The 27330-nt window shown below is 43.0% G+C and overlaps 2 protein-coding genes across 4 annotated transcripts; both read right to left on the bottom strand.

The window, feature by feature from the left end:
* Positions 1-26436, bottom strand: LOC116298212 (uncharacterized). 3 transcript variants are annotated; one of them, XM_089024429.1, is made up of 13 exons: positions 25313-26436; positions 24159-24972; positions 23427-23716; positions 22426-22749; positions 21734-21883; positions 3745-4165; positions 3117-3257; positions 2503-2639; positions 2111-2197; positions 1978-2020; positions 1286-1455; positions 834-1106; positions 1-724 (listed from the first exon to the last, which is right to left on the bottom strand). In XM_089024429.1, exons 1-12 carry the CDS (start codon positions 25700-25702, stop codon positions 879-881), a joined length of 3195 nt encoding a protein of 1064 aa, XP_088880555.1. In that variant the 5' UTR covers positions 25703-26436; the 3' UTR covers positions 1-724; positions 834-878. The 3 variants fall into 3 exon arrangements, with proteins under 3 accessions (XP_088880555.1, XP_031562456.2, XP_031562455.2); XM_031706596.2 differs by having other exon boundaries at positions 1-1106; positions 25313-25626; positions 25904-26436; XM_031706595.2 differs by having other exon boundaries at positions 1-1106.
* LOC148904895 (uncharacterized) lies at positions 13910-15842 on the bottom strand. The gene is made up of 2 exons (XM_089024430.1): positions 14222-15842; positions 13910-14118 (listed from the first exon to the last, which is right to left on the bottom strand). The coding sequence occupies exon 1, from the start codon at positions 15840-15842 to the stop codon at positions 14577-14579; it is 1266 nt and encodes a 421-aa protein (XP_088880556.1). The 3' UTR covers positions 13910-14118; positions 14222-14576.
* Positions 26437-27330: the final 894 nt, after the last annotated feature.

Raw genomic sequence — 27330 nt, 5'->3', positions numbered from 1 at the left:
TGTCGGCCAGAGCTTTAGGTTTTAATATTGAAAAAATATTTTATTTATTAAAGCGTTAACGCAAAGCAAGGATATTTTGAAATATTTTCTATTAGTGATTCATTAGGACAACGGCGAAATTCGGACGAACAAACTTACAAGTTTACTTTCAGCAGATAATTTTCACAGCCGATCGCAGTTGATCTTAGTTTACATGGGTTATTATTGTAACTTTAAGTAAAAATAATAAAATGTTAAACAGAATGCAATGTTTGACCGAATCTTTAAGCTATTTTTAGAATCAGTGCGCTGCGCTATTAGGTCCTACTCATCACAAAATGTACCTTATTTTCATAGGCCTAGTCACACGCCAATAAATATGTTCATGCGCTTAAGTCATCCTCAAGCACCTAATCCATATAGGCCGCCATACCATGGTCAGTTGCACCTAGTTTTCAGTTTTCTTAGACACCTTGGCTCTTATTGGCACCTAATATCTTTAGGGCCCAAGTCATCCTCAAGCACCTAATCCATATGGGCCACCATAGTCAGTTGCACCTAGTTTTCAGTTTTCTTAGACACCTTGGCTCTTATTGGCACCTAATATCTTTAGGGCCCAAGTCATCCTCAAGCACCTAATCCATATGGGCCGCCATAGTCAGTTGCACCTAGTTTTCAGTTTTCTTAGACACCTTGGCTCTTATTGGCACCTAATATCTTTAGGGCCCAAGTCATCCTCAAGCACCTAATCCATATGGGCCGCCATAGTCAGTTGCACCTAGTTTTCAGTTTTCTCAGATATCAGACTTTATTGGCACCTCAATATCTTCAGGGCCCAAGTCATCCTCAAGCACCTCATCTTTACAGACCCTCCACGCCGGTATTTGCTTTCACTGAGATCATTGGACTAGCATTCTCGTCTCCAGTTTCTGTACTAATGACTCCGTGTAGACACTTTTAGGGACCATAGCAACAGATTGTTTGAGAGAAACAACGTGACGTCCACTTACCATAGAAGCAATATCCAATGCGAGAATAAATAATGAATCTGTATCTTCCAAGGGAACTATACATACCACGTGACAGAGGTCATCAAACATACGGGCTATGACGTCACCTGATAAACACTGTGAAACGTGAAACCACAAAAACACTGATTAGAAAAGGCACGTTCAGTTGGTCAACCCTCGGGAGGCTTTCCTTATTATTGTTTAATAATCGCTGATAAAAATGGATAGATGCGTAACGTATTGCTACCCCAGTGGGATCAATCTCCTTAGCGTTGGTCGTACGTGACCTTGCCCACCTTATCAAGACCAGGATCAGTGAGGAGTACTTGACACATTTGTTTGATTGTAGATACGTAGAGTTTGATCACGTTGCCTAACATGACTGTGTTTGGCTTCAGTAGGAGCTTGAAGACTTGATGTAGTATGCTTGACATAACGACAATACCATTAAGGTTGGCGGGAAGGTCTAGATGATGTGAAGAGGCACTGTTAGACACTCATTAACACTCAACTTACAGTTAATAGAAAGGAATGTCTAGGGATTATAAACTGTCTATGAAGACACAGAACGTTTCCAGGGGCAGTTCTAGGGTAGGGTCTTAGGCAAGGAGGTTCACCAGATACGAGTGAAAAGGAATGAAAGGAATGTGTTCTTAATAATACTCTATCGTGCACATTCAAGGCGTTCTCGTTCAGGAATGGGAAGAATGTCAAGGTGGTGGTGCATGGGCCCCAGGATTTTAATCCATAGTTTAATTCTGTTTTATTAAAGCAAAACAGAATAAAGCTTATTCATTGTGTTGGGATTTTCCCCCGTTAAAAATCACGTGTCATTCCCTAGAGAATAAGATTATTTTTCAGTCGAATGAAATCCATATTCATGTGTCTTCTCATGCGTAACCGTTTACAAAGTAATAATACTCTAGAGAATGACATGTGGTCTGTGATGGGAAATATTCCATCATGACGAATAAGGTGAGTTACATACCAGGCAACGATGAGAGCGGAGTCTTGTCGTGAACAGAGAAGAGCTGCAGTGAGATAACGGAAAAAAACATGACTCAACTAGCTTCCTACAAGTTTCACATGTGAAAGCAGGTTAATATAAGTATTCCATGTACCTCTAAAGATATTTGGACCTTTCGAATCAGGATCGTACATAGAGAGACGATCCTGCTCATCTCTGACCACGTGATGAACGTCATTACCTGCACAACAAAAAAATAAAATAAACAAAAGCAAAACAAACAAACAAATAAATTAATAAATCGTCCTTGTTTTACGAGGGTAGCACTTAATAGCCAGTGGCTAACGAATGTGTGGCCCTCGTTCCATGATCGAATTAGAAGTTGATTTTTGTGGAGGGAGAAAAACTTGAGAATGACAGGAAAGCTCCTGAAGCACATGACGGAAACAACAAGCAACTGCAGCGGGAACTGTATTCGCATATGATGGCAAGTCCAGGGATGAAACCCAGTAGCACATAAAAAAGGATCAATCATAACTTATTAACCTGGCTTAGTTTTCTAATGACTTGTTCTTTTAAGCTGATATCCACTGACGACCAACTTTTTTTCTCAAGTGCATCGATCATTTGGGATGAGATTGTATCTGATATAACACAGCATTCAAACAGACAATCAACCACATCTGAAACGTTAAGAAAGAAAACAATAAGAGAGCAGGCAGAAGAATTAATAATGAAATGATTCATAGTTAAAAAAATAGCAATAAAAGGATAATATTAATAAGGAAAACAAGATTTATGGGAAAGTAAAAACCAACGTACACAGTTTACACAAAATAAGACTGCTTAAAAATGACTCATTGACTCCGACGAAGGACTAACGTCCGAAACGTCAGTTACTATTTTCACTACGGTGTATAACTTATCATTCTACGATAACTGCTTAAAAATGAGAAAGCTTAACTTCACAATTTTGATGCTCTCCAAGGACAGGACTCACTTCACTTGTATTGACAAGAGCTTCCTAAATATCGATTGGCTCCCACAACACAATGCTTGGGACTCTATTTTAAGCAGTAATATAGGTCCTATGAGCAATCCTTGCGCATTCCCTGCAATGTTTTCTAAATAATGTGTGCTTTCATTTAGCCAGGACTTACTATAATCAGACCCATTCACACATGGAGTCCAGGATTCAGTTGGTAGATCACAGAATTCTATAACACACTTTGGGATGGAATACTGACGTTTGGTGGGCAAGAGTTCAAGTAGAGGTTTGATATAAAGAACTGCTGTCCAGCCTGAAACAATGAGAAACAGAACTATATTATTATCTCTCTGCAAACTAAAAAATTAACGCCCTTGTTTTGTTGGTTTGATGTACCAGTGGCTAAAAGGCATTTAGTTCTACTGTTGTTTCATGAATGAATTGGAAGTTCGAAGTTGAATTTCGTGGAGAGAGAATAACTGAATAATAACGCTTTTTGAAGCTACAAGAATCTCTATGAGAATCTCTACAAGAATCTGTAAAAGAATCTCTACTCACTTATGATGGCCCAAGATCACAGCCACAAGAGGTGGCCCATTAGCAGCACACACCACTCATGCTTAATTCTTTGCACCCATTTACCATCAAAAGTGGTAGGGTAGCATTTGGCTTAAGGCTCAATTAACCGCACTGCTCTTATTTGTTGCTATCGCTCATCTATCATAAAGGCCATGGTAAGGGCTATGGCTAAATTTCCCCCTCCCCCCTCCCCCTCAATTTTATATGATTTAATCTTTTACCTATAGTAAGTAACTTGTTATGTAACCACTCCAAAGGGTGAATGAGTCCTGTAGGTGTACGTTGAAACATACTGTGCATTACATGAATTGATTCTTCAAGGTTGACAAGCACTAGGCTTCTTAACTCCACTACATTCATTGGATTAGAACCCATCTCTTCCCAGTCTACCTTGCAGTCACTAAGCAGTCTACAGAGTGCAAGCACTATTGGAATAAGGTATCTCAAGACAAATGCTTTTTCTGTCTGATTCTTGAGATCAATAGTATTCATTGTTGTCTTCAAGAGCTTAAGAGCAGTCTTCGTAGGTATTGGCTTCTTGTTTCCATGGAGATTCATGAAAGGGAGAATACAAGTAGTGAAGAGATTGGACTTTTCCAATAGAGGTTGACTTGTTCCTGGTAAGTGGGCATTTCTGTACCTCTAAAGACACAAGTTTGATAATACTTTAAATACTGTAATAAAAAGAGTCCTAGGTGTACTAAAATGTATTGAATTAGCAGCAGTTAGGCGGAGTCGCGAAACGCCGACAAAGCCAAAAATCACGAGTCGAAAAAACCCACCCCCCCTGGGGTTTTTGGGGGTCGGTAACCCGCCCTACAGGGGGTCTTGCGCGATCGGCCGACAGCGCGAAAGGTGCCTAACTGCTGCTCTGTTGGGGTCGCAAATGGAGGTTAAAATATCCTTTAGATATACATGGCATCCGTCAACGACATTCAAAACGAAACTGTGCGCAGGCTGGGAAATCAGGTGATGGATAGCTCAGATGCGGATTTTGTCTTTGCGACGTTTATGGAGGGAAAGACAGACAAGACGATGAATCACGAGATGGCTGAAAAGATAATCGACAGAATGCCGGACGGCGACTACCGCTTGGAGTTGACGTTCGTGAAGTATTTGGACGGCGAGTGGGTGATAGAAAAGGGCCGTAATCCCATCAGGGCGTCTGGTAAGCAGAGTTTGTTCGTCTTGAATAAGCAAACGAGGCCGGGGGCATTGGAGGGAATTGACATGCTCTTCTATGAGGTCGCTTACCCGGTTACCGTTGTCATTTACGGCGCGTACGAGATCGAGGAGCCTGATGTTAGGAAGTTGCGACCGATGCGACATCCGGGTAATTGCGTCGCGAAATTGGTCAAAGAGTTCTTCGAAGACGCTGCTCGTGGTGGTAAGCTTACGCCAAAGAGAAGCGAAGCCATCAGGAAATGGGAAAGAGATACTAATAAAACCGGAGGTACCATCAAGAACATTCAGAAATTAGAGACGGCTCTAGAACGCCGCATACACGTGAAGGATATCACGGGCGGTTGCATTTACGAAGGGACGAAAAAATATGGAGGTAGAGGTGCCCCTATTGTCATCTACCAACACAATGGACACGCTTGGCGAGAACTTAGGTTCCCTAAGAAAAAGGAAACCAAAGTTTATAAGACGTCGCCGTTGGCAGAATTGGTCCACGAGAATTCCGTTTGGTTGATGGACGCGGAAGGAAGTCAGTTCATGACGCAGGATGGTACTCTCTACCGCCCTGAAGTAGAGCATCAACGTATTCAAAGTGCGTGTGCGACATTAGGGGAAGACTTTTCAGACGAGGTCTTAAGCAGCCGTAGTTTGGACTTCCTAGCTGCGAAGAAAAGAAATGGATGGAAGTCCACGCCTAAGGAATTCGCCGACATAGCCAAAGCCTGCGTAGAGCACGGCCATGGAGGTCTGTGGAACATGGAGTATGACGAGAACGAATACGTCTCCTTAGACATGAAACATTGTTACCCTGCCAGTTTTAAAGGCCTTGGGGATTGTAAGGAGTATTACGACCGCTACGGGCATCCAGACTCACAATTCTTTCGTGTGTCTTTGCCAGGTAAATACGACGCCCCAGCTACGGGGTTCGTGCGGTTGACCACGTGGAAGTTAGCAAAGGGCTTACATCCAATAATTTACGCGTGGTATGGGAAACATCTGCAGGAGAAAGAATGGATTCCCATACCCCTGCTGAAGTTTCTCGAAGAGCGCGAGCTTCTCACATACACCGCGCATGAAGCCATATTGTGCCGCTCCGCGTTTACGCAATGGTTGCCAGAGCATAATCCCACTGCTAGAATTGTCATAGGCAAATTCACCCAGGGTGCAAAAGAAGGAGAAAAGCACATGCAAAGGCGTTTGATAACTGACAACGGAGAGTTGAGTTTCCTCATAAAACGCGCGCATGAGCAAGGAACGATGGTGTCCGTAGAGAAGTGGAATTATTTCATAGAAGGTAAAGGCGAGCAACAATGGAATGCGTTGTGTTATTATCAAGATCATCGCCCGCAATATTACCATTTGCGCGCCAGCATGCTCGCATATGCGCATATTAATCTATTGTCAATGCTGTTGCGGTTTGACAAAGAGGATATCCCACGCGTGGCCACGGATTCCCTCTACGTGAAGCCTGAAGTGTTAGAAAAAATGCAGGAGTTTTACACGGAGGACGAACTCGCGGAAAGTGGTCAATGGCGTATAAAAGATGAAGAGATAAAAGCCTGGAGAGAACGTGTGGAATACCACGGGAAACACGTAAAAGGTGCCACCGTCCCCACTGAGGAACCATTGCCATCCGTTGTGGACCCCATTTCCTACCAACGCTTTTCGTACCTGTACGGGCCGGGAGGCAGCGGTAAGACCACCAGGGTTTTGGAATTATTTCCTCGCGTGAAGGTGTTAACGCCGACACACCGTCTGGAAAGAGAATTGACGGAGATGGGTTACGACGCGCAAACGTACCACAGCTTCTTCCGCTGGAATGGTCAAAAGTGGGTGCCGGAAGCAATACGCGACATACCGTCGGTTATATTATGGGATGAGATTTGCACCGTGCCATTAGAGATCTTACAGGAATTCGTAGACTTCCTCCGCGGAAAGTGTCAAGTTATATTTGCCGGAGATCCATGCCAACCTCCTCCCATTTGCGGAGAAATGCCCCATAAATGGTTGAAGAAGATGGTAGACCACGCGGAGGAAATCAACGCAGACTACCGCAGCAAGGATCAAGTAAGAAACTTAAAGGCGGCATTAAGGGGCCTCAGTGACGCCGAGCAAAACAAGACGCTGCGTAAACGCATCCGAGCGAAGTCTTACGAGGACTTCCTTTGCGCGTGGCATCCAGAGGATTTGGTGTTGAGCAGCAAGCGCGCAGCACAATCGCGAATACAGAAAGATTTGTTAAGCGTACACCGCGAAAGATTCCCTGGCCATTTGGTGCCCGTTTGCTATAAGCCTCGCGATACCCGCATGCAGAAGCGTGATGTGTGGGTGCCGGGTACCGACGTGCAACTGCAGAACGCGGTAACGCACGATAAAGCCTGGGTGCCTATGGGAAAGGTTGAAAAAATAACCTCCCATCCAGATTGGCGCTTGGGCTATTGCATGACAGTCCACAGCGCGCAAGGGCTTACCATAAAAGAAACCTTATGGATCATAGACCAGCGGCTGTGTTGGAGCAACCTTATCTACACTGCCGTAAGCCGTGTGGAGTATGCCAAACAGTTAAAGAGAGCCTGGGGTCCGCAATTGCGTTACGATAAAACGCCAGAAGATATAGCAAAGGAGAACATTGCTAAGAAACTCCTTCGCTACAAAAGACACGACGAAGAAAAAAATATGACGTTCGACCTATGCGCGGACGACGTCTATAAGGAAGGGGCACGGTGTGCCAAATGTAACATACCTCTACTATGGAGGTTTGACCCAAATGACGATCAGCAGTTCTCCGTGGATCGCATAAATAACAAACGCGGGCATTGCAGAGGTAACGTAAGACTGACATGCCTAGAGTGTAATCGGGCGCGCGGTGCTGCGCTACTCTGAGTCTTTGGGGACTATGAGCAGCTCTTCCTTAACAAATCCACGACTTGGGCCATTTAGGTAATACAACACGGGTTGCCCTTCCTTGGTGACGGACTTCGAAATCTCATACGTTTCCAAAGACCAGTTAGGATCCGTGGCTCTCTTACTGCCACCTTCGAGTTCCCCCGGCTGATAGAGGTATCTGACCACTATGTCGCGGGGGAGCTTTTTTTCCTTCAGTCCGACCGCCCTCGAACTTCTGACGTAGGACTTGTGTTCCACGTGTTTCTTTTTTATGGCGTCCCTGGGTTTCATTCCCGTAGCCCTGGCCGCCTCGTTGTTCAAAGCCGCGACGACCTGGGGGAGCCTCTGAGTCCATTCCCTGTTGCGTTTGGATGGATCTTCCAGCTCTTTCCAATACTGGTATCCAAAGAGACGCTCAGCCAAGGTCTTATTAAATCTTTCAACAATGCTCTGACCCCTGTGGTACTCAGCTTCGGCTCTCCTAATTTTAGTGTCGTGGTCTTTCAGGGTTTTGGTAACCACGCCCATGAACTCTGTCCCCGCATCCACTTGCAGCAGCTTAGGCCATTTCAAGACGCGCTTATAAATCCTACTCAGGGCTTCTGCGACTTCCCCAGAATCCTTGCTGGTTATGGGTTCGGCGTCCTTATATCTGCTTGCGATATCAACTACGGTCAAAGCATATTTATAGGTCTTTCTTCTCACCTTGTCGTGCGGCAAGAAAAGCAAATCTGCCTGATGAACTTCATTAGGGGTATTTACGGTAAAGCTGGGCCTGGGAATGTACTTGGGCACGGGAAGATAGACCTGCCAGATGGTTTGTTTTCTTAGCCAGTTCTTAGCCGTTTCTTCTGATACCCTGGCCGCGGTCGCGAGTTTCTTGATGGCCGACGCTCCTTTCCAATAGCCTTCAGGCCCGTAGTAAATCCTTTTAAGTTTGTCCTCTACGCGGCCCATTATATGAATTCCAAAACAAGATTGATCTTACGTCCGTTAAAATCCACCGTCTTTCCGTCCACTTTAATGGTGATGTTTATGCTTTCTACCAAATTAGACAAGTCATAGCTTAAAGAAATGGGAGTGTATTCTACCAGGTCAAATGGATTACCCTTAGGTGGAAACTTGGACATTAGATTACTGGGTCCTTCATTAAAGTACGAGCTTACTAGGCTGCAGTAAACTTCGTAGTTAGCGGGAACTTTCCATTTCACGTCAAGTTGACCATTGATCGTGGTACTAGTAAGGCCCAGGAGTTCTACCAATGAACTGTCCTTTATATTGGCACTCCCATTATTTTTCTTGAACTTCATTTCATGGGGTAATCCTGTGGTAAGAGTATATCCATGCTTTGCTAGCTCCTTAGCCAGTGTTATAGGGGTGTAATGGGAATCTGGTATTTTTGGCTTTTGGGAATTCACAACGACAAAGCCGCCAATCAAATTATACCAAGAATTGTACAAAGAGCAACTAACCAGCCTAACCCTTTCCGCGCGGATGGGGGGATTCAGATAAGTGGTAAAGTTATTCTTGTCGCTTTCCAAAAAGACGATCATTATATTAGGGGCATTTTACAATGCCCACGCCAAGGCCACGCCTCCCGCCAGCCCTGCGATTCCAACAAAGACCAACTCGCTATCTTTTTGTTTCTTAGAAGGCTGGTAGTAATCCTTAAACTGAGGCTTTCTCATTCTAAAGTCGGGGTGTGCTTGCGCATAAAGTTTAAAGGCGTAGTCCGTATTTTCGAAGTTCTTGTCTGCCTGCATCTTGTCTTGGTAATTCTTATCCAACCAATCCCTGTAAGCTTGTCTTTTTTCATTCCAAGCCGCCACGTCTCGCTGATATTTCTCCAGCGCTAAGTCGTGTCTCTTCCTCTCAGCGGCTAAATCTCCGCTGCGATTACCTCTAACTAATCTATCCAAATATTGACCACCATAATTAGCTCCAGTGAATGCTAAAGCTGCAATAACTCCGCCTGCGACTAAGCTAACCATTATACATTAGGCAGGTACTTTTCCTTTCGTAGGTAATCCTTTAGCATGATAGCCCCGCCTACGGCAGCGGTCATTTTAGCAAAATTAGCGAAGCTCTTGCTTGGGTCTTCAGTAAAGTCTTCTTTGAGCACTTTCTTACCTACCCAACCAATACCCGCAACGATGGAAGTAATAATAGCTGCTTCTTCAACAGTTTTCAATAACGCGGTCGACATTATATTACAAAGCGAGAAGGTTATTCCATTTCAGGGATCTTACTTCTTCTAACCTCCACAGGTGCGTGATATGTTGGTGGTTCTACCTTTTTCGTAGCCCGCCATTGTAAGTAGAGGCTGCCTGCTGCTATAGCGACTCCTAACGCGCCAATGACGTAGCCGGGATTCCAAAAGGATCCCTCTTCTTTTTCCTCCACCTTTTCTTCTTTTTTGGCTTTGTTCTTCCTGTTCATCTCCGCGAGCTTCTTCCCCGCGGCAACTCTGCCTGGAGATTTAGCCTTGGTAATCTTCTGCTCGGGCTGCTCTGCCTTCGACTCTGGTTCACTCATTTATATCTAAGGACTTGAAGGACTTGATAAGTACTTGAGAATGACTTAAGGACGACTTGACTAAGTACTTGACAATGACTTAAGGACGACTTGACAATGACTTAAGGACGACTTGACAATGACTTGACTAAGTACTTGAGGTGACTTGACTAAGTACTTGAGAATGACTTGACTAAGTACTTGAGGCGACTTGATCAGGTACCTCAGTAAGTGCTGCCTGGAAGGCTTCTCTGTCCTTCTTGAAGTCCTTCCAAGATGTTCCGAAGGAACCTAGTACCTCCTTCAAGTCGACATGCTGAGCTACGTGCAAAGCCGCAGAGGCGACTGCCATTAACTTACCGCACTTCAAAGACAACCACCCGCAGGTTATCTTAAGTTCTTGGGCGATGACATAGTCCTCGCTTATGTCCTTCCGCAGTTGCTCCACGTCGTCTATGGGCAGCGCAAGTCCAAGGAGCTTGGTGGCAAGTCGGATGGCGGAGTCTGCTACGGCGTCCGTGGTCTTACTTGCAAGGGCGGCCTCGTATCTCTTATGGAACTTTTTGACTTCCTCTTCTGACAACTTATTAACCTGCTCATGGGTAAGTTCCTTGCCTATCATTTCTTTGCACTTCCCAGATGACACAAGGATGTTAAGTTGTTCCTTAAGGTTACTTTCGTCTAACTGCGCGGGGACTTCATCTAAGAGCTGCTCAATGTCCATATACATTAACGTCATAAGGAAACCTTAAGGAGAAGATCATCTTGGAATGTTGGTGCGTTTTTAAATGCCGCATGTATTCGTGTAACTGTTCCTTGGATATCTCACCGCCGTAGTCAGAAAGGATGGTTTCCAGGTCACTCCGGCTCGGAGTATAAAATACTACGAGAGAGCCTATGTTTTCCCTGAAGGGTTTAGAGACACTGGTAAGCTGCTGGGAAAGCAACCAAACGCTGATATTGTCATGCCTACCGCTGAAGGCAAGCTTCACCAACTCCGAAGTGCGCTTTTTTACGTCGTCCCCGCAGGCAATGTCATCCAATATGAGTAAAGTCTGTGTATCTTTAGGGAATTGCTTATGCCAGAACTTCAAATGGCTGGATAACTCGTTAGGGTCTAAGATATCTACAAAGAAGTCGTCATCTTTCACTCCTATGCCCGTCCAGGTGCGGTTATTCACGTAGGTGGGGCATAATAGCACGATGTAGTCGAAACGGTATCTAAAGGGTCCTAATAGCTGCTCCACGACGAACTGGGTCTTTCCGCAGCCGGTGGGTCCTACGATCAGAGCATTGCAGGGAATATGGTTCGGATCCATTATATATACGATGGACCCAGTGGACGCAGTAAGAAGGATTGCCGGCGACGCAAAAGATAAGAGAGACACCATAGAAATGCAAAGGGAGGAGATCGATCGGTTAAAAGAGCGCGTGCAGGAATTGTACGATGAAATGTGCAGCCTGAAGCGCGCGGAGAGGTTTGGTGCGCTGATAACTATGGCAACGTGGGCTAAGGAGTCCGTTAAGGACTTCATGCGATATCCCCTGTAGAATGTTGACGATAAGGTTAAATCTTTGTTAAGTATGTGTGGAAACTATTTCAAAGAGTGTCTCAGAATGTTAACAATAAGGTTAAATCTTTGTTAAGGATGCCTGGAAACTATTTCAAAGAGTGTCTCAGAATGTTAACAATAAGGTTAAATCTTTGTTAAGGATGCCTGGAAACTATTTCAAAGAGTGTCTCAGAATGTTAACAATAAGGTTAAATCTTTGTTAAGACACCCCGGAAACTATTTCAAAGAGTGTCTCAGAATGTTAACAATAAGGTTAAATCTTTGTTAAGACACCACAGAAACTATTTAAAAAGTGTCTTAGAATGTTAACAATAAGGTTAAATCTTTGTTAAGGATGCCTGGAAACTATTTCAAAGAGTGTCTTAGAATGTTAACAATAAGGTTAAATCTTTGTTAAGGATGTTAAATGGAGGCTAAGATACAGTTAAGTATATATGGACTGTTCAATGTGTAAAAAGGTGTTCAGCACCAAACAAAGACTACAATACCACGTTCGTCGTGGAGTTTGCACAAAGAAGCCAATTAGTAAGGTTTGTAAGGATTGTGGTAAGGAATTCAGCACCGTTCAAAAGATGCAACAACATCAGGATAAACGCATTTGTGGGCTTTGTAAGGACTGTAATAAGGAATTCCCCAACACCTTCGAAATGCAGCAGCATCTGAAAAGGGGCGTCTGTAATCAAGCCAGACAGTGTAGTTTCTGTAATAAGATACTTAGTAGTCGTCAACGTTTACAGACGCACCGGAGAACACACGAAGTCAACTATCGATTTCTCTTTGGGGCGTATGACTTAGAAGGCGTGGATTGCTACCAATGTGCGGATATGATGAGTCGCTGCCCGCATAAAGAGGATTATTTAAGGAATCGCATAGATTACCATAAGAAGATAGTCCGTACTTTCCCCTCTTTTGAACGCGCCGAAGGCGTTCCGTGGACTAAAAGGGAGTATTGGAGGCAGGAGTGCGATCGTTGTGGTTGTGTTAGAGAAGAGGAACATATCTTCAACTGTCTTAACAAAGATTTAACCTAAACGTCAACATTCTGAGACACTCTTTGAAATAGTTTCCAGGCATCCTTAACAAAGATTTAACCTTATTGTTAACATTCTAAGACACTCTTTGAAATAGTTTCCGGGGTGTCTTAACAAAGATTTAACCTTATTGTTAACATTCTGAGACACTCTTTGAAATAGTTTCCACACATACTTAACAAAGATTTAACCTTATTGTTAACATTCTGAGACACTCTTTGAAATAGTTTCCGGGGTGTCTTAACAAAGATTTAACCTTATTGTTAACATTCTGAGACACTCTTTGAAATAGTTTCCACACATACTTAACAAAGATTTAACCTTATTGTTAACATTCTGAGACACTCTTTGAAATATATGATACGCAATAGCATTTCTTGGGGCCTTTAATAGTAAAGCAGGGTTTGTGCGAAGAGTCTCAAATCCCATTCTTAGTTTTCTTGTTGTTTGTTAAGTATCATCAACATTTAACAAAACAACAATAAAAATAAGGACCCCTTTTAAAGGCATATGCTAGCCTACGCAGCCGCATTCTTTGGAGGATTCCTAATCGCCCTTTCAATATATGGACTGTATTACATGCGAACTACCAAGCGACTGCATAATCCCTGAAACCCCCGCGATTCGTGAGGAGAAAAAATACACCTGCCTTCATTGCGGCAAGGTATTTCTTGAAGGATCCTTTGTGGGGCATTGGTGCTCGGCGGATCCTAAAGCGCAGCGGACCCTATTAGACGTCCTTACGAATGCAGAGGACTCTCCGGCTCATACTTGACTACGTCAAATACCCACCTGCCATCCTTTTTACCATGACTCATAACATGGGTAACGTCCTGCCCTTCAATGGCGTACCTTATCCTATCGGGCGCCCAAAGGGTGTATGTTCTTTTTTTATTCTTTAAGATCAAACGCAGGCGGTCCAAGTCTTCAAAGACTACGTAATTCTTTATCTCGTAGATTTCCCCCACCTGCAAATCCCTCCAGTGCGTTTGTATAAACTTTAACTCGTTAAATTTATCCTTGTCCATATATTCTATGAAATATCTTTAAGTGTGTTGCCAAAGTCTCCGAGGTTTTAAAGCCCTTACAACACCACCTGCAGGGAATTCGTAGGTGTTTAGCATACGCAGTGATCTCCCTGCAAATGACATCGTAGTCGCTGCTTATGAGCACCTTATAGCCGTTTTCTTCATACCTCCGTAAGAGTAGTTGCTGATCCTCAGATAACCTGCCATTGCCTTTTGGGGTCTTCAGCTCTATGCAGAATCCACAGTAATGTGTGTGCGCATTCAAGATCATTAAGTCGGGTTGACCGCGTTGATATCCTTTCTGCCAGCACTTTATACGTTTGCCGTCTGAATCCTGCAGTTCGCCTAGACCGGGTGCTATGAGCATTTGGGGGTAAAACCTGCGGATGTAATCAACGACTTTCTTATGTAAGTCGAACTCATTTTCTATTTTGAATACCAACTTGTTTGGACCGTCAAAGCGCTTTTCCACTTCGTACCTACCTGTCTTTCTAAGGGCGGGGAGAACTTCTTCAAGGACCCAGTCCTGAAATGCCTCCGCTTTTGACATCTTTGAGGAAAATATTAGCTGATACAAACCAGGTTCGCTCACATACACGGAATGTGGCTGCTCATTCGCAAGGGCGACCCGATTCGGGGCTACCTTTAACTCATCCAGCCTTTTCTTGTATTTATCGCGGACATGTACTTTGACTGCATTTCGGGGCTTTTCATAGCCCAACGCCAAAGCCACCTCTCTTGCTTTAAAGTACAAAGTTTCGCCTTGCACTATGCATTGCAGTTTGGTTTCGTTGTTTTCAAATACGCGAAGCATTGTATATCTAAGGAATATTTAACCTTAATATGCAACACTTTTAAGTTGGTTCATTTCCACGCTCAGTTGCGCGTCTGAGACGACGAAGACGTAGCAGTTTATCTTGTCAGCGTCCTGCGCGTCAGTATTCTTGGTGCGCTTGATCTCCAATGTTATGCCATCCTGGGTGTTTACTAGACGGAGGCCTTGACCATGTAGGTCTTCGTCGTTAATGGTGCGCATATCAATCCATAACGCATACTTATCCTTAAAGAATTCCTCGGGGCTAATTTGGTCGCCAAACTTGCGCATTGCCTCTCTGTAGACGTCTGCGGGCTTTATTCCCTGCGAGTAGACCTTGTTTGGAACGCCGTTAATATTCACGCCGACGTTAGTAATGTTAGGGTTGTGGAACGCTTCGGAGTCGCGCTTACCGGCCTCGTAGGGTTTGGCAAACACCAGCATTAACCCCGTGAGACTTCTTCGCGGGAGGTTAATGCTTTGGTTGATAACCTCATCCGTCTTATCCAAGAAGCTGAACGTCTTATACATCACTACGTGGTCGTACAAGAATGCCTTCCCGGAGCTGTATTCCATACCGGCGCTACGGGCCAGCTCTTCGCTGTATACCGTTTCGTACTGTAATTCTAGATTAGTGATAGAATAGGGATCCACGGCTCCACTGATTGCGCTGTCCATGCCTCCTAGAATGTTCGTAGTGTCCGCCAGGGTTACTTCAAACTGCAACTCTGCCAATTGTCTGGGGTAATACACGCCATGGTTCGTAATTACTTCAAAGTCCAAAGGGATAACGTGTTTGGTACCGTACGCAGTTACTACCCTTGTTGCGTCTGCTACTGCGGTTGCTCCGCCGGAGTCAGTAGGCGCCGGGTTAGTGTCGCTGCGAAGCTTACGAAGGATAACGCTTCCGATTCCCTGCTCTATCTTTTGTGCACGGTCAAAGGCTGTTAGCCATAAATCTTTATACGTGGTGTACAGATCGTACCTATTCAAATCTAAGAGGGATTCCCCGGCAAACTTGATTCTCATCTTAGAAACGAGGTTCCTACCCACGTTATTGACGGTATAGCGCTTGTCCTTGGTGGTTGGTTGTATTGCTAGGTCAAACCTTAAAGCCAAGGTACCAGGAACCAATACTAGGTTATCCGTTAGGCGGGGCACGCCCACGTACAAGGTTTCTCCAGGCTTTGCGCTACTGGGCGTGAATGTGACCCGATGAAAGGTGCGTTCTGCTTTCAGTCCGCCAACCTGCTTAGGTAATGCGTTGGGATTTAACTTTGAGCTTATCATATATAATGGAAGTAGAAGGAACGGATTTTGACCCCCTTACCGAAGAAGGCCAAGTTGACATTAACGATGAAGAATACGAGTCTTTACTTCCTAATGACAACGTAGACGGACGAAGTCTCTTTGAGAAATTGCTGAACAAGTATGGCGTCAGGGCCCGCGGTGCTCTGCGTTCCTTAAGAGATAAATTTAGGTCTAAGAACCCCCACACGCCCATTCCAGAGTACTTAGAAATGGAATCCCTTGGCGTGCGGTCGGACTTAATGGCGGACCTCATCGAGGACCTAAGAGAGCGATTCCCAAACCTAAACCTGGCTCTTTTGGACATCCAAATAGGAGATAAAGGGCAGATTCAAGTTAGAGAATCGGGTAGGGAAAAATGGCACAACCTGTATCAAAGGAAGAATTCCCACCTGCTTAACAACCAGCTTCCAAAAGGAGTCACAAATGTGCTTGGAACGCCCAACTTGACGATGCTAAGCACTTTGACTCAAGAGGAAACAAAAGTTGCTCAAAGGGCCTTTATTAGAGGTATTTCGAACCCTGGCTACAAAGATGCCCTCAGATCCGCAATCAGACTGCAAGAGGAGCGCCAGGAAAAACTCAACCAATTAGAGACCGTCAAAGAGGAAAAAAGCAAACAACTTGAAGAACTTCCAAAAGATAGCGACGCGACTGGAGGCTTAATGAGATACTTAGAGAAAATAAGGGCTGAAAGGGAAGCACTTAAGAAGGAAATACAGGAAAATAACATAACCATCGATGACCTTGCGCGACAACTTGATGACGTAACCAAGGAAGAAGGCGGTCTTACTAGTCGCTTCGAAGCCGTCCAAGAGGAAAACCAAGCATTGCATGAACGTATAGAAGAATTGGAAGACGAATTCATTAAACAAAATGAACTAACTACTAAAAGCCATGCCGACGAAATCGTAGACTTTAGGAATAGACTTTCTAAGGCGTTGGACGAAAAAAGCGACGCAAGGAATCAGCTAAGGGCTGCTTTGAATGAAGCGGCGGGAAAAGACACGGAACTACAGCGCTTAGGACAAGAATTAATGGAATCTGTTGACAGAGAAAGGCAATTAATGGTGGACAAGGCAGTGGCGGAGGAACAAATACGGAAACTTCGACAGACCGTCGAAGACTTGGAGTACGAAATAGATCGACAGCGAGTAATAATCGAAGATCAAACTCGCCCTGAAGAAGAAAGGGAGGCAGCCCAAAAGGAAGTAGAAACCCTTCAGGAAAGACTGGCGGAATTACAAACGCAAATAGAAGGTAAGGAAAAGGAGCTGGGGCTTACCACCAAGGAAAAGATAAAAAGAGCTCTGGTGAAGTATGGTATTCCGCTGGCATTTGCGGTTGCTATTTCGAGCGTAGTAGGAGTTATCTTGTCCGCGCTTAAGGCTACAGGCGCGGGCGTAAAGAAATTAGGCAGTGGGCTGACGGACTTGGGAAAAAAGATGGCAGCCGGTCTTCCTGGGCTGCTGGGTTCGGTTGTTTCCTTGGCACTTAGGGCTGGCGGAGAACTGTTGAAGTTCGTGGGGAATAACATTTGGATCTTGGTCGTCGCTATTGGGGTGGTACTCCTGAAGAAGATGAAGGGTTGATCTTATCCTTGTGTATTACTGGCGGCTTATCGTCGTCGGGTACCCGAGGTGTTCTCGACTTGGGATAAGTAAAGATAGTATTCGCGCCGCCTTGATAATGCGGTAACAAGGGTAGGGCGCTCATAGTAGAAATGGGCTTATGATTCCAAATAGCGTCTGGTGGGGGATTGGCCAGTGGCGTAGAGGCATTTAGTCGAATGCGGCTGCCGCCCCCATCGCTGGGTCGAAGTTGAAGCTTTGCATATCGGCAATTGGCTATTATGTGAAAAGTTATTGCCGTTAGGTTTTCCCTACTATACTTATAGGGTTCCGAGGAGAAGTGGGCCGGGATCCTAGTATTGTTCTTCTTCCTGTAAGGATGTAATGGCTGGTCGTTCTCATCGACGATTCTAAACCCGGCGTTACAGGAGTATCGCGTTGAAATGCAAATAGTGCATATAACCAATCCTAAACCCCCAACCTCCACCCACAATCCGGCGTCTTGCCAAACATTATCTACATAGGTTTTTTCCTCAAGGTAATGAAAAAACCAACCTTCCTTCATGTGTGGGTTATTCATATATTACAGGAAACAAGCCCCCTTCGTTAGAAGGTCAGGAAATAAATTCCCTTCTAGAGACTAACCACCGTAAGAGTGCTAATGGTTGCGTGATTATAAGGCTGATCTCTTTGATCATGTATGCTATTTACCGCGACGCTTCCAGTATCGTCTACTCTCATTTGTAGCTTTACCTTCCCGTGGCAATCGGCGACCATATGGAAAGTCCAAACCGATAAATTTTCATCGCTGCCGGGGGGCGGCTCTACGGAGAAATGCGCAGGCTCCCTGTTGTTCGTCTTCGCGCGCATAGGCTGCAGTATGCCGTTGTCATCTAGGAACCTGAAGCCCACGTTGGCATGACTACTCGTGCCAATGCAAATACTGCATATTATCAGCTTCTTTCCTGAGTAGTTCAGGTCTACAGACATTCCGGTGACATCAACCCAAGATGCCTGGGTGTATTTTTTCTCGCCTGTGTAAGTCGTATAAACGCAATCTACTCCAGTTACGTAGGGGTTGTTCATCGCCATATATAATAGCTCAGACCAATGCTTGCAGCTGCTAAGCCGGCCTTTAGTAAGTTATGGTCATATTCCTCAGGTATCGCAGGCAGGACCTTCTTTGATGGTTTCTTAACTACGGGTAGCTTCGTTTCGTGTGACTTTTTTGGCTTCTCTACGAAGTGAGGAATGTTCCTAAGAGTGTCAGAGTTCACGTCATTCACCCCAAACTTCATATCCTTAGTAGCTCGTTGAAGTTTGTTGTTGTATCCTACTACAGAGCCAGTATTTATAGATAAATTACTGGGCATTAACCAACAACCCGGGGCTACTGCGTAGTCCAACCTCGCCTTAGAATTTTGTATAGCTAGTTGGTAACGCTGTACGCCCTTGCTAATGTCACCCTCCAAGATTGAACTTTCGAATAAGATCAAGGCTTCGGCTCGCGTCTCTTCTGCGGCGCCGGTATTTCCCACTATACTTGATCGGGTGTTTACTTGGGCTCCAAGGATGGAATACACGTAAGCTTCTATGCTGCGGTTCAAACGGGCAAGACCGGCTTTGGTTAACCCTTTACCTTCTGGGGGTATAAAGTTAAGATATTGCTTCGTTTGCTCGTCGTTGGTAATTTTGATAATCAGTGGATTGGCCCCTGCATACTTACCACCCTCGTCTTTGAACAGAGGTCCGTCTCTGACTTCCTTAGTGGTCTTAGCGTTTGGTTCAAAGAAGGTGCTACTGTCGTGAGTTTCCTTATGATACCCAGTGTTCCACCGTAGATTCAATGCATGAACTTCCTTATCACTTAGCTCGTGTCCACCAATCCCCCAATAAGCCCAAATATGCCCCAAGCCATTGTTAGCACCGACAGTGCATCTAAAATCCTTCCCTACAACACCGAACTCCTTACAAAGCCTGTTATAGGCTGGAACGTTGTATTTATTATCTCTTGGATAAAACGTGGCATCTCCTGGTAATGCAGTAACGCCCATCTCATGCAGTATTCTTCTAACCGTAAAGTGAAAATGAAACATAAATATTGAATTCTTCATCAAGTTTGCACTTACACCACAGCCGCTAGTGGCACACCAAACCGCAAAGTTTAGTTGCTGCGGCCAATAACGCATGTTAGGACCACTTAACCATTCATGAGATTCCTTAGCGGTGGTATGAACAATGGGAACGTTTTTGAAGATATCTCGCACCTTTAACGGAAAGGAATGGTTGTTAGAGATCCGCATGTTCAACGTTAGGTCCAAGCTTGGATGTTCATTAAACGTAACTGCGGGTATCGGATAAGTACTGGTACCAAGCAATAATTCCTTTGACCAACCTTGCACGGGTTTAGGCTTAGGATGCTTCAGCTGAGGCGTAGGTTTCAAATCCTCATTGCTGTACATCCTAGAGCCTTTAAAGTAAATCCCATCAGGCCTCCTTTCGAACTTACTAGGGTCTGCATGCGGAAACATCTTCCTAAAGGCCCTCCAATTCCAGTAATCTCGATTATTGTGATGTGGCTGCTCCTCAATATCATTCCCAAAAGCGTCGTACATTAGTATATATAATGGATGTTATACCATCAGCACCTAAGTTGTACCCAGATGTTCCCTATACTACACCTAACGAACTAAACGGCGAAAACTTTCGTCTGAATAAAGCAAACTTAATCCTGGCTTACTTGGAAGGGCAGACAAAACACTATGAAAAAGTTAGAAAAAAGTACGTCAGAGCCAGGAGTACGCTACATAAGATTGCGATAACTTCAGGATCCATATCTGTCGTGTTAACGGGCTCCGGCGTTGCTACTTCGCTTACTGGGCCGGGAATAATCGTTGGAGTTCCTTTGGCCGGCGTTGGGGCAACCTGTGGTATTATTTCTGCTGTTGCTACGGGTATTATGAAAAAGCTATCCACGAAAATATCAAAACACGACACGACAATAGCTCTGTCTAGGGCTAAAGTAAATACTATTACCGATCTTGTCTCAAAGGCCTTGCGTGACAGAAAGATAGACGACGTAGAATTCTCGCTTATTCTGGCCGAAGAAGACAAATACGAGAAATTAAAGACGGACATAAGGAATAAAAAAACAGTCGTAAAAGATCTTTCCGAGGAATCTCGCAAAAAGATTTACCAAGAAGCGAAAGAAGAGCTTCAAAGAAAGCTTGCTCAGTAAATATCGTGACAGGATTCTATTTACATATTGAACGTCAGTCTGGAAATTACGCGTAATATAAATTCAGTGAATTATTTGGCGAATTATTACGCGTAATATGAATTATTTGCATAACCTTATTTAGCAAATTATTACGCGTAATATAAAAACACGTAATATGTTATTGTCGCCTCGGAATCCATCCTAACAGGGGGTGGTTGGGGTCTATTTTGTAAAATATTTCGTAAATTACGTCAGGGTAATAAGGAATATCCTTATCCAGCCGACAAAACATCCACTCGGCTTTTGTCATATCAGAAACCTCAGGAATAGACTTACCGGTAATTTCAGACAAAAGATAGGGAATAGCTTTGTAATATTTCCCTAGCTTTAATTTTTTCAACGTTTTCCGTAGACTTTGTGGGGTTGGCTCTTCTAAATGGTCTATGATTTTCTTCTTTACTTCGTCGCTTAAATATATCGGATGTAAACCTTGGATATGACTCATCCAGTCCCTGAAGTATTTTATTCTCTTATATGGCGTTTTCTTACGACCTCCATTGGCGTAATATTGCTCTCTGGTAGCATTTGGTACGGCATTACGAATATTCTTACCACATTCGTAACACTGCGCTGACGTGTCGTCTTCTATTTGCATTTTTTTACCACAACACCAAAAGGGTTCTGGCTTAGGTATGATAACTTTAGGTCTTAGACAAATTATGCAAAAGTCATTGGCGAACTTTTTACATTCATGCATCGTATATCCGACAAATATTTTAACCTCCATTTGCGACCCCAACAGAGCAGCAGTTAGGCACCTTTCGCGCTGTCGGCCGATCGCGCAAGACCCCCTGTAGGGCGGGTTACCGACCCCCAAAAACCCCAGGGGGGGGTGGGTTTTTTCGACTCGTGATTTTTGGCTTTGTCGGCGTTTCGCGACTCCGCCTAACTGCTGCTGAATTTCATGTATATAAAACTAAAAAATCATTACAAAAACTTATCAACGGAAAGACTGGTATTTTCCTCAAAAAGTGTGAAAATTGCTGTATAATTTGACTCCTGTTACTCTGACTATTCTTTACCTGTAGCAGCATCTGTACGAGTTTCATCAAGTTATTTTCTTCTTGTTTGCTTGGTAGTTCTGTTGCTATCGATGCTAATATTTCACACAACAATGGGATGGTTGTACCATTTGAACACAGAAAACAAAGAACTGGTATCTCTTGAAATATCTGATGAGGAAACAGAAAAAATAAATCATGAATTGTTGACTTATATAAAAACCATACAAATTCATTGTAGTTCTTAGTACAATTTTTTTGCACTCTTTTGCAAAGCAGGTTGTATGCTCAGTATGCATCAGCAACCATGCTCAGGTCACTAATAAAGCACAGTTCTCAACCAATCAGAGCATATATATTATCTAAGCTACATATATGAATAATATGACTAATTTAAGAGTGATTTTAATGTTTCAGTGACCTCAAAAACTTCCAGGTATCTGGGGATTTTTTTCTTACATTAATTTAAAAAAACTACAGTAGATTAAACTATTGACTGTTGGTGGACCAAACTCCTGCCATATACACACAAAATGGAGCTATCTGGGCGCTTATAATATGGGAAGTACTTTAAATATCAACTTCTAGATTCTAATTCGATCTCTGGGCTTTAACTTAGCTTGGAGCCTAGCTCTGTTGTGATTGTCCCACGCTGTGACACAACAGTGAAAAGCTTTGTAGATATTCCAATAGTAAATAAGTATCAGAATTACCTTCACAATAGTTGTTGTCTGTCCATATTGAACACCTAGTTGCAGTGCCTTATAGAGTGTAATATATGGAGACAAAAAAGACAATTGCTTGATACTTCTCACTTGTCTCTTGAAAGCAGACACTAAACTGCTGTCAACAAGTTTGTTGAATAGAACTTGTAGATCATCCTGCAGCTTTTTCTTATCTTTCTGAAGTTGAGTTGGATGGAAGAAAACAGAGTCACAAGTGACATCAAGAGCAGACACTAATGACATTGAGAATGCATATTTTATGAGCTCTTCCTGGTCTGGCATGGACAGATCATTGAACAGGGCAATAACCAGCTAGAAAAAAATTAAAACATTTTTAATAGTACACTATGATTATAAATCACAAACGATAAGGCCACAAAATAGTTTGTTTCCTGTTGCATGAGCAAAATAATTGGGGTCGGTAGGTCGGATTATTTTTACTGATACAAGAGTGGAAATGAGCTTACTGGGAACCCTGTGGTGCATTTGGGAATGAAAAAATCTCTAGGGTCGGCAAAAATCAGCAAGAAAATTAGGGATGGTTGCACCACAGGAAACACTTATTTTTTTTGTTTGGCCTAATATAGTTTCCTAATCTAGCCCATTTCCAAGATAAGCTTTGCTTGCCATGCAAAAAGATTTCAGCATATGGTTGTGTGATAAATTAAATTTATTCTTTTTCTCTTTTTAACGAATCACTCAGCATCATGCATGAAGCCTCACAATGAAACCTTTGTGTGTGCACGCAAAACATATCTCGGCAGTGAGCAATATTATTTATTGCTAAAAACGCTATTCATGAACAGTTAACTTGACATTGTTAGGCTGCATGGAACTGACAATACTATGCTGAGTTTTATGGAAGGCAAAAAAACCCCCAGAGAACCCGAAGAAAGCCCTTGCATCATAGTAGGATTCTAACAGCACTTCAAAGAAACTCCATTCACATATATGGCACCCCTAGTGCACTCTACAGAACCATGTAATACCTCTTTAATGATATTAAAACCACCATTATCACATTCAGGTGCACTTTCAATGATTTGCCTCTGGACACAAAGAATATCAACCATCATTATTGCCTGATCTTTATGTCCCATCTTTACAACATTGTCTTTTATACATTGAAGCCAGGAAGGATTGTCAAATAGTTCTTCTGTTGTTAATAACCAATTAAGACTGTCTAGAGATCCCTCTAGATTGTGTTTGACTCTCCAGATGGCATCGTCAAGCTGTTCTTCTAATGATCCATGGGTGAACATGAATGTCTTACTAGGCCCTGATATTAAGAAAGAAAAATTAAATTCTAGTTTAATCAAATAACAAAACAAGTATTATCAGTAATTAGATTATTTTCCTATTGATCTATGTCAGTGCGCATGCAGCTATAAATCTAAAGATCAAATTGGAATTTAGTTTATTGATAGACCTTGTTACCTTACCAACCATTAAACAAAGAGATTATACTCTAGCAAATGACACAACGTCTAAAAAGGGAAAAAGTTTTACCCAAGGTAAAGAAGTCCATTATGTTTTGCGGAGGAAAGAAAACTGTATAACCCAGAGAAACTTTCTTAAATGAAGAGAAAGTAACCTAACAAACTAAGTGTAGGAATCAAATGCAAGACCTCAGAGGTGAGAGGGGAATGCACTATGACTACATACTACACTCTTAAGGGTTAGAGGACCATCCAATATAATTATTATGCACAGAAACTAACCTGACATATCAATTTGTTCATTCTCAAAACTGTTAAGATCAATGCCGTCAGACATAAATCTCTTCTGTTGATTACACAACCACTCACTCTCAGAAGTGGCTGCATTTGCATCAATATACACAGCTAGTCCATTGTAAAATAACCACATTCTTGAATCTTGTGAAGCATTGAATGTAGTAGCATTGATGATAAAACCAAGAACACCATATAGTTTTAATATCCACTGGTGTAGTGGATGCCACAAGGCACTGTCCATCTGTCCTATATCACATTTATTGTCTGTTGTCCAGTTACATATCTCCTTCCATTGATCTGTAAATAATTTCATCAAAACCTTCAAACAATGCAAGACATTGGAGTTTGTACAACAGCAAGTCAACTCATTGTCAGCTGATCTTGAGCCATGCTTGTCTTCTATGGTACTGTCAATGTGAACAACTGATGAGTCTGATTTAAACTCGTCACCACTAACAACCAACCTCTTTCTTTCCATCTCAATTTGATTGACTGAGCAAGTATTTGAATGTTCTTTCATATGACACTGAAATCCTTGAAAGACAAAATCTATCAACCTTTTTATGACATGAAGTTGTTGATTCTTGTCAGTGATATATTCACACAGTGATGTCAAGCCTTCCAAAAGTACCTGAACCAAAGTGGAACAGTTTGTGTGACAATTTTGCTTTGATGTAAAACTGGGTAGTAAGCAGTCAAACAACAAAGTAAAGAAACCACTGTCTTGGAAAGAAACGGTAGTGGCCACGATATCTTGTAGAACAAATGGTAAAACCTCTTCATGTGTATTGATTAAACACTGAAAAAGAGTTTGGAATAGAGATAATTATTTATAATTTAATCATTAATTAGCTTGATAAAAATAAATGTCTTGTGGCGCATGTGACATCATTGCTGCCATTTTGGTTGACTTTGACAAAACATTCGGCGTTGGTGCCTTTTGTCATGTAAACCATCATCTTTGTGCTACCCTGTTAGTGCATCAAGTTATGGAATAAGTGGGTCAATAAAGGATGGTTTTATGTTTAACTATCGTCTCCTACCATGTACAAACCCCATTTACATCATCTATCTTTTAATAATTTTCTTAAGGCAATGAATATCACAGTGAAGTAGAATATGAAGCTATAATTTTTCACCTCAGCAAGTAACAATTCCCAGCCCATTTCTTCCACAATCAAGACATATAAACCTGTGCCAAACTTTGGTAGGGCTGGAAAACTTTCCAGAAAGCCTGCATCAGTACTGTTGGAGGAACGACAATTGCGCCATGCCTTGTACAGCCAAAGATGGATTTTTCGATGAAGAGCATAGGTTTCTATAGGTAGTACTGTATTTTTTGCTTTTGTGATAGATAATCCTTCAGATATTTCATTAATGGCTCCTTGGATGATCTTCACAACTGCAACAAATTCGTGTTTCTGAAGGCTTTGCTCAAGATTCATCATTTTTCCTGCAAGCAAGAAGGCTGACTGTATGATAACAGTTTCTTGGCAGTACTCCATACCTAAATATTTTATTCTATTCATCTTATATTTTGCAAACTTCTAACTGCACAACCACTATTTCGTCCACCATCTTGTTTGAGAGGAAACACGATGTACTGGGAACTAACACTGTGGGATCCCTGTGGAACCTGTGCCGTCATTTCCGGTATCTTATATATTCAGTCATTCCTGTCATTCCTGCATTTGCTGTTTGAACAGGAAGTTGTGTTTGCCTAATCTTACCTGAAGAGAAATAGAACCTCCAGAGCTCAGGATACAGTAGTATAGGGGATGGGGGTTCCAGCGCAACGACCACCGGAGGATTACCCGTCTAAAGTACCCACCTCGATTCGTGCCGCGATTACCCGCATCCCGCGTCTATGTAAAATATGTTAGTCTATATATGGAGTGTGAAGATTGTAAGAGAACTTTTAAGAAAGAAGTGGACTTGAAGAAGCATTTAAAGATGAAGACGAAATGTATGAGCAGCTATGATTGTGGATGTGGTAAGAAGTTTGAGACTAAGGTTAAATTGTTTTGGCATTGTCAGGATTGTGAGTATGACTACGACGATCTGAAAAGGGTCTGGAATTAGGTATAAGATATCTCCTATTATATAGATGGAATCCCAAAGCAATTTCGAAACGGTGTCAATACCCGGTAACGGTGAGATTGACGTTAGACAGTTTTGGCGTCAGTCAGAAAGGAAGGTCAAGAGAACGCTTCGAAAAGGTATAGAAGAATTAGGAGCCCTGAAAGCGAGCATAATGGTAGAAGTAAGTTTGTCAAAAGACGAGGTAATGACGACAGCAATGTTGCGATCAAAGTCGTTAGTGATATTAGAATCCACGAATCTGGATAGGTCACTCAATGAAGCCTTAGAAGCAATAATGGAGTCGCTGTCTAACTACACGAAAGAAGGATCAGGTTGGACAGTGGAGGAGGTAGAAGGTATGGAGGTTAGCATGGCAAGGTACGTACCAATACGAGGAGGAAGTTACGTGCCCCTACCAACGTGGGTAGAAAGGAAAAAAGCCATAGTCAACGTAAAAAATGACGACAACCGCTGCTTTATGTGGGCAATACGATCCGCGCTGTATCCAGTAGATAAGGATCCCTGTAGGACAAGTAAGTATCCCACAGACGATTTAGAGTGGGATGGTGTGGAATTTCCCATGCAGTTGATAGACATCCCCATATTTGAGGAAATAAACGATTTAGCAATTAACGTTTACGGAGTCAGAGACCAAACGATAGTACCACTAGTGTTGTCAAAGAGTAAAGGAGAACGAATACACCTTTTCTACCACGGCGGACATTATTCGTGGGTTAAACATATTAGCAGACTGTTTTACAGACACACCAAACACAAAGGTAAGAAATACTTCTGCGATTGCTGCTTATTATCCTTTACCAGCGTTAAAGCTCTAAAGGATCACGACGAAATATGTCGCGGAGTCGAAGAAGTGGCGCAACGGATCCAGATGCCCACAGATAAGAACCTATCCTACTCAGACCATCAAAAGCAGATGCAGGTGCCTTACGTGATATATGCAGACTTTGAAGCGTTGATAACTAAGGAAGAGCAGAAAAGTGGTGCCACGAATAAGGTGGGATTACACGAGATCTGCTCCTTTGGTTACATAGTAGTCAGATCAGACGGTAAGGCC

This window comes from Actinia tenebrosa, unplaced genomic scaffold (assembly GCF_029948245.1).
Source record: "Actinia tenebrosa isolate PJP-AT-01 unplaced genomic scaffold, QUT_ActTen_1.0 PGA_scaffold9__36_contigs__length_13948895, whole genome shotgun sequence".
In the NCBI taxonomy this organism is placed as follows: domain Eukaryota; kingdom Metazoa; phylum Cnidaria; class Anthozoa; order Actiniaria; family Actiniidae; genus Actinia; species Actinia tenebrosa.
The sequence above is the reverse complement of the archived record's forward strand: the minus strand, read 5'-3'. Positions and strand labels throughout refer to the sequence as shown.

Bases quoted from the DNA above. Each gene is read 5' to 3' on its own strand.
- LOC116298212 (XM_031706595.2), bottom strand. From the start codon at position 25,702: ATGAATAGAATAAAATATTTAGGTATGGAGTACTGCCAAGAAACTGTT. The intron at 23,717-24,158 runs GTTAGTTTCTGT...TCTTAATATCAG, and splicing joins TGAACAAATTGATATGTCAG to GGCCTAGTAAGACATTCATG. The intron at 4,166-21,733 runs GTAAAGAATAGT...TTGTGTCTTTAG, and splicing joins TCGTACAGATGCTGCTACAG to AGGTACAGAAATGCCCACTT.
- LOC148904895 (XM_089024430.1), bottom strand. From the start codon at position 15,842: ATGATAAGCTCAAAGTTAAATCCCAACGCATTACCTAAGCAGGTTGGC.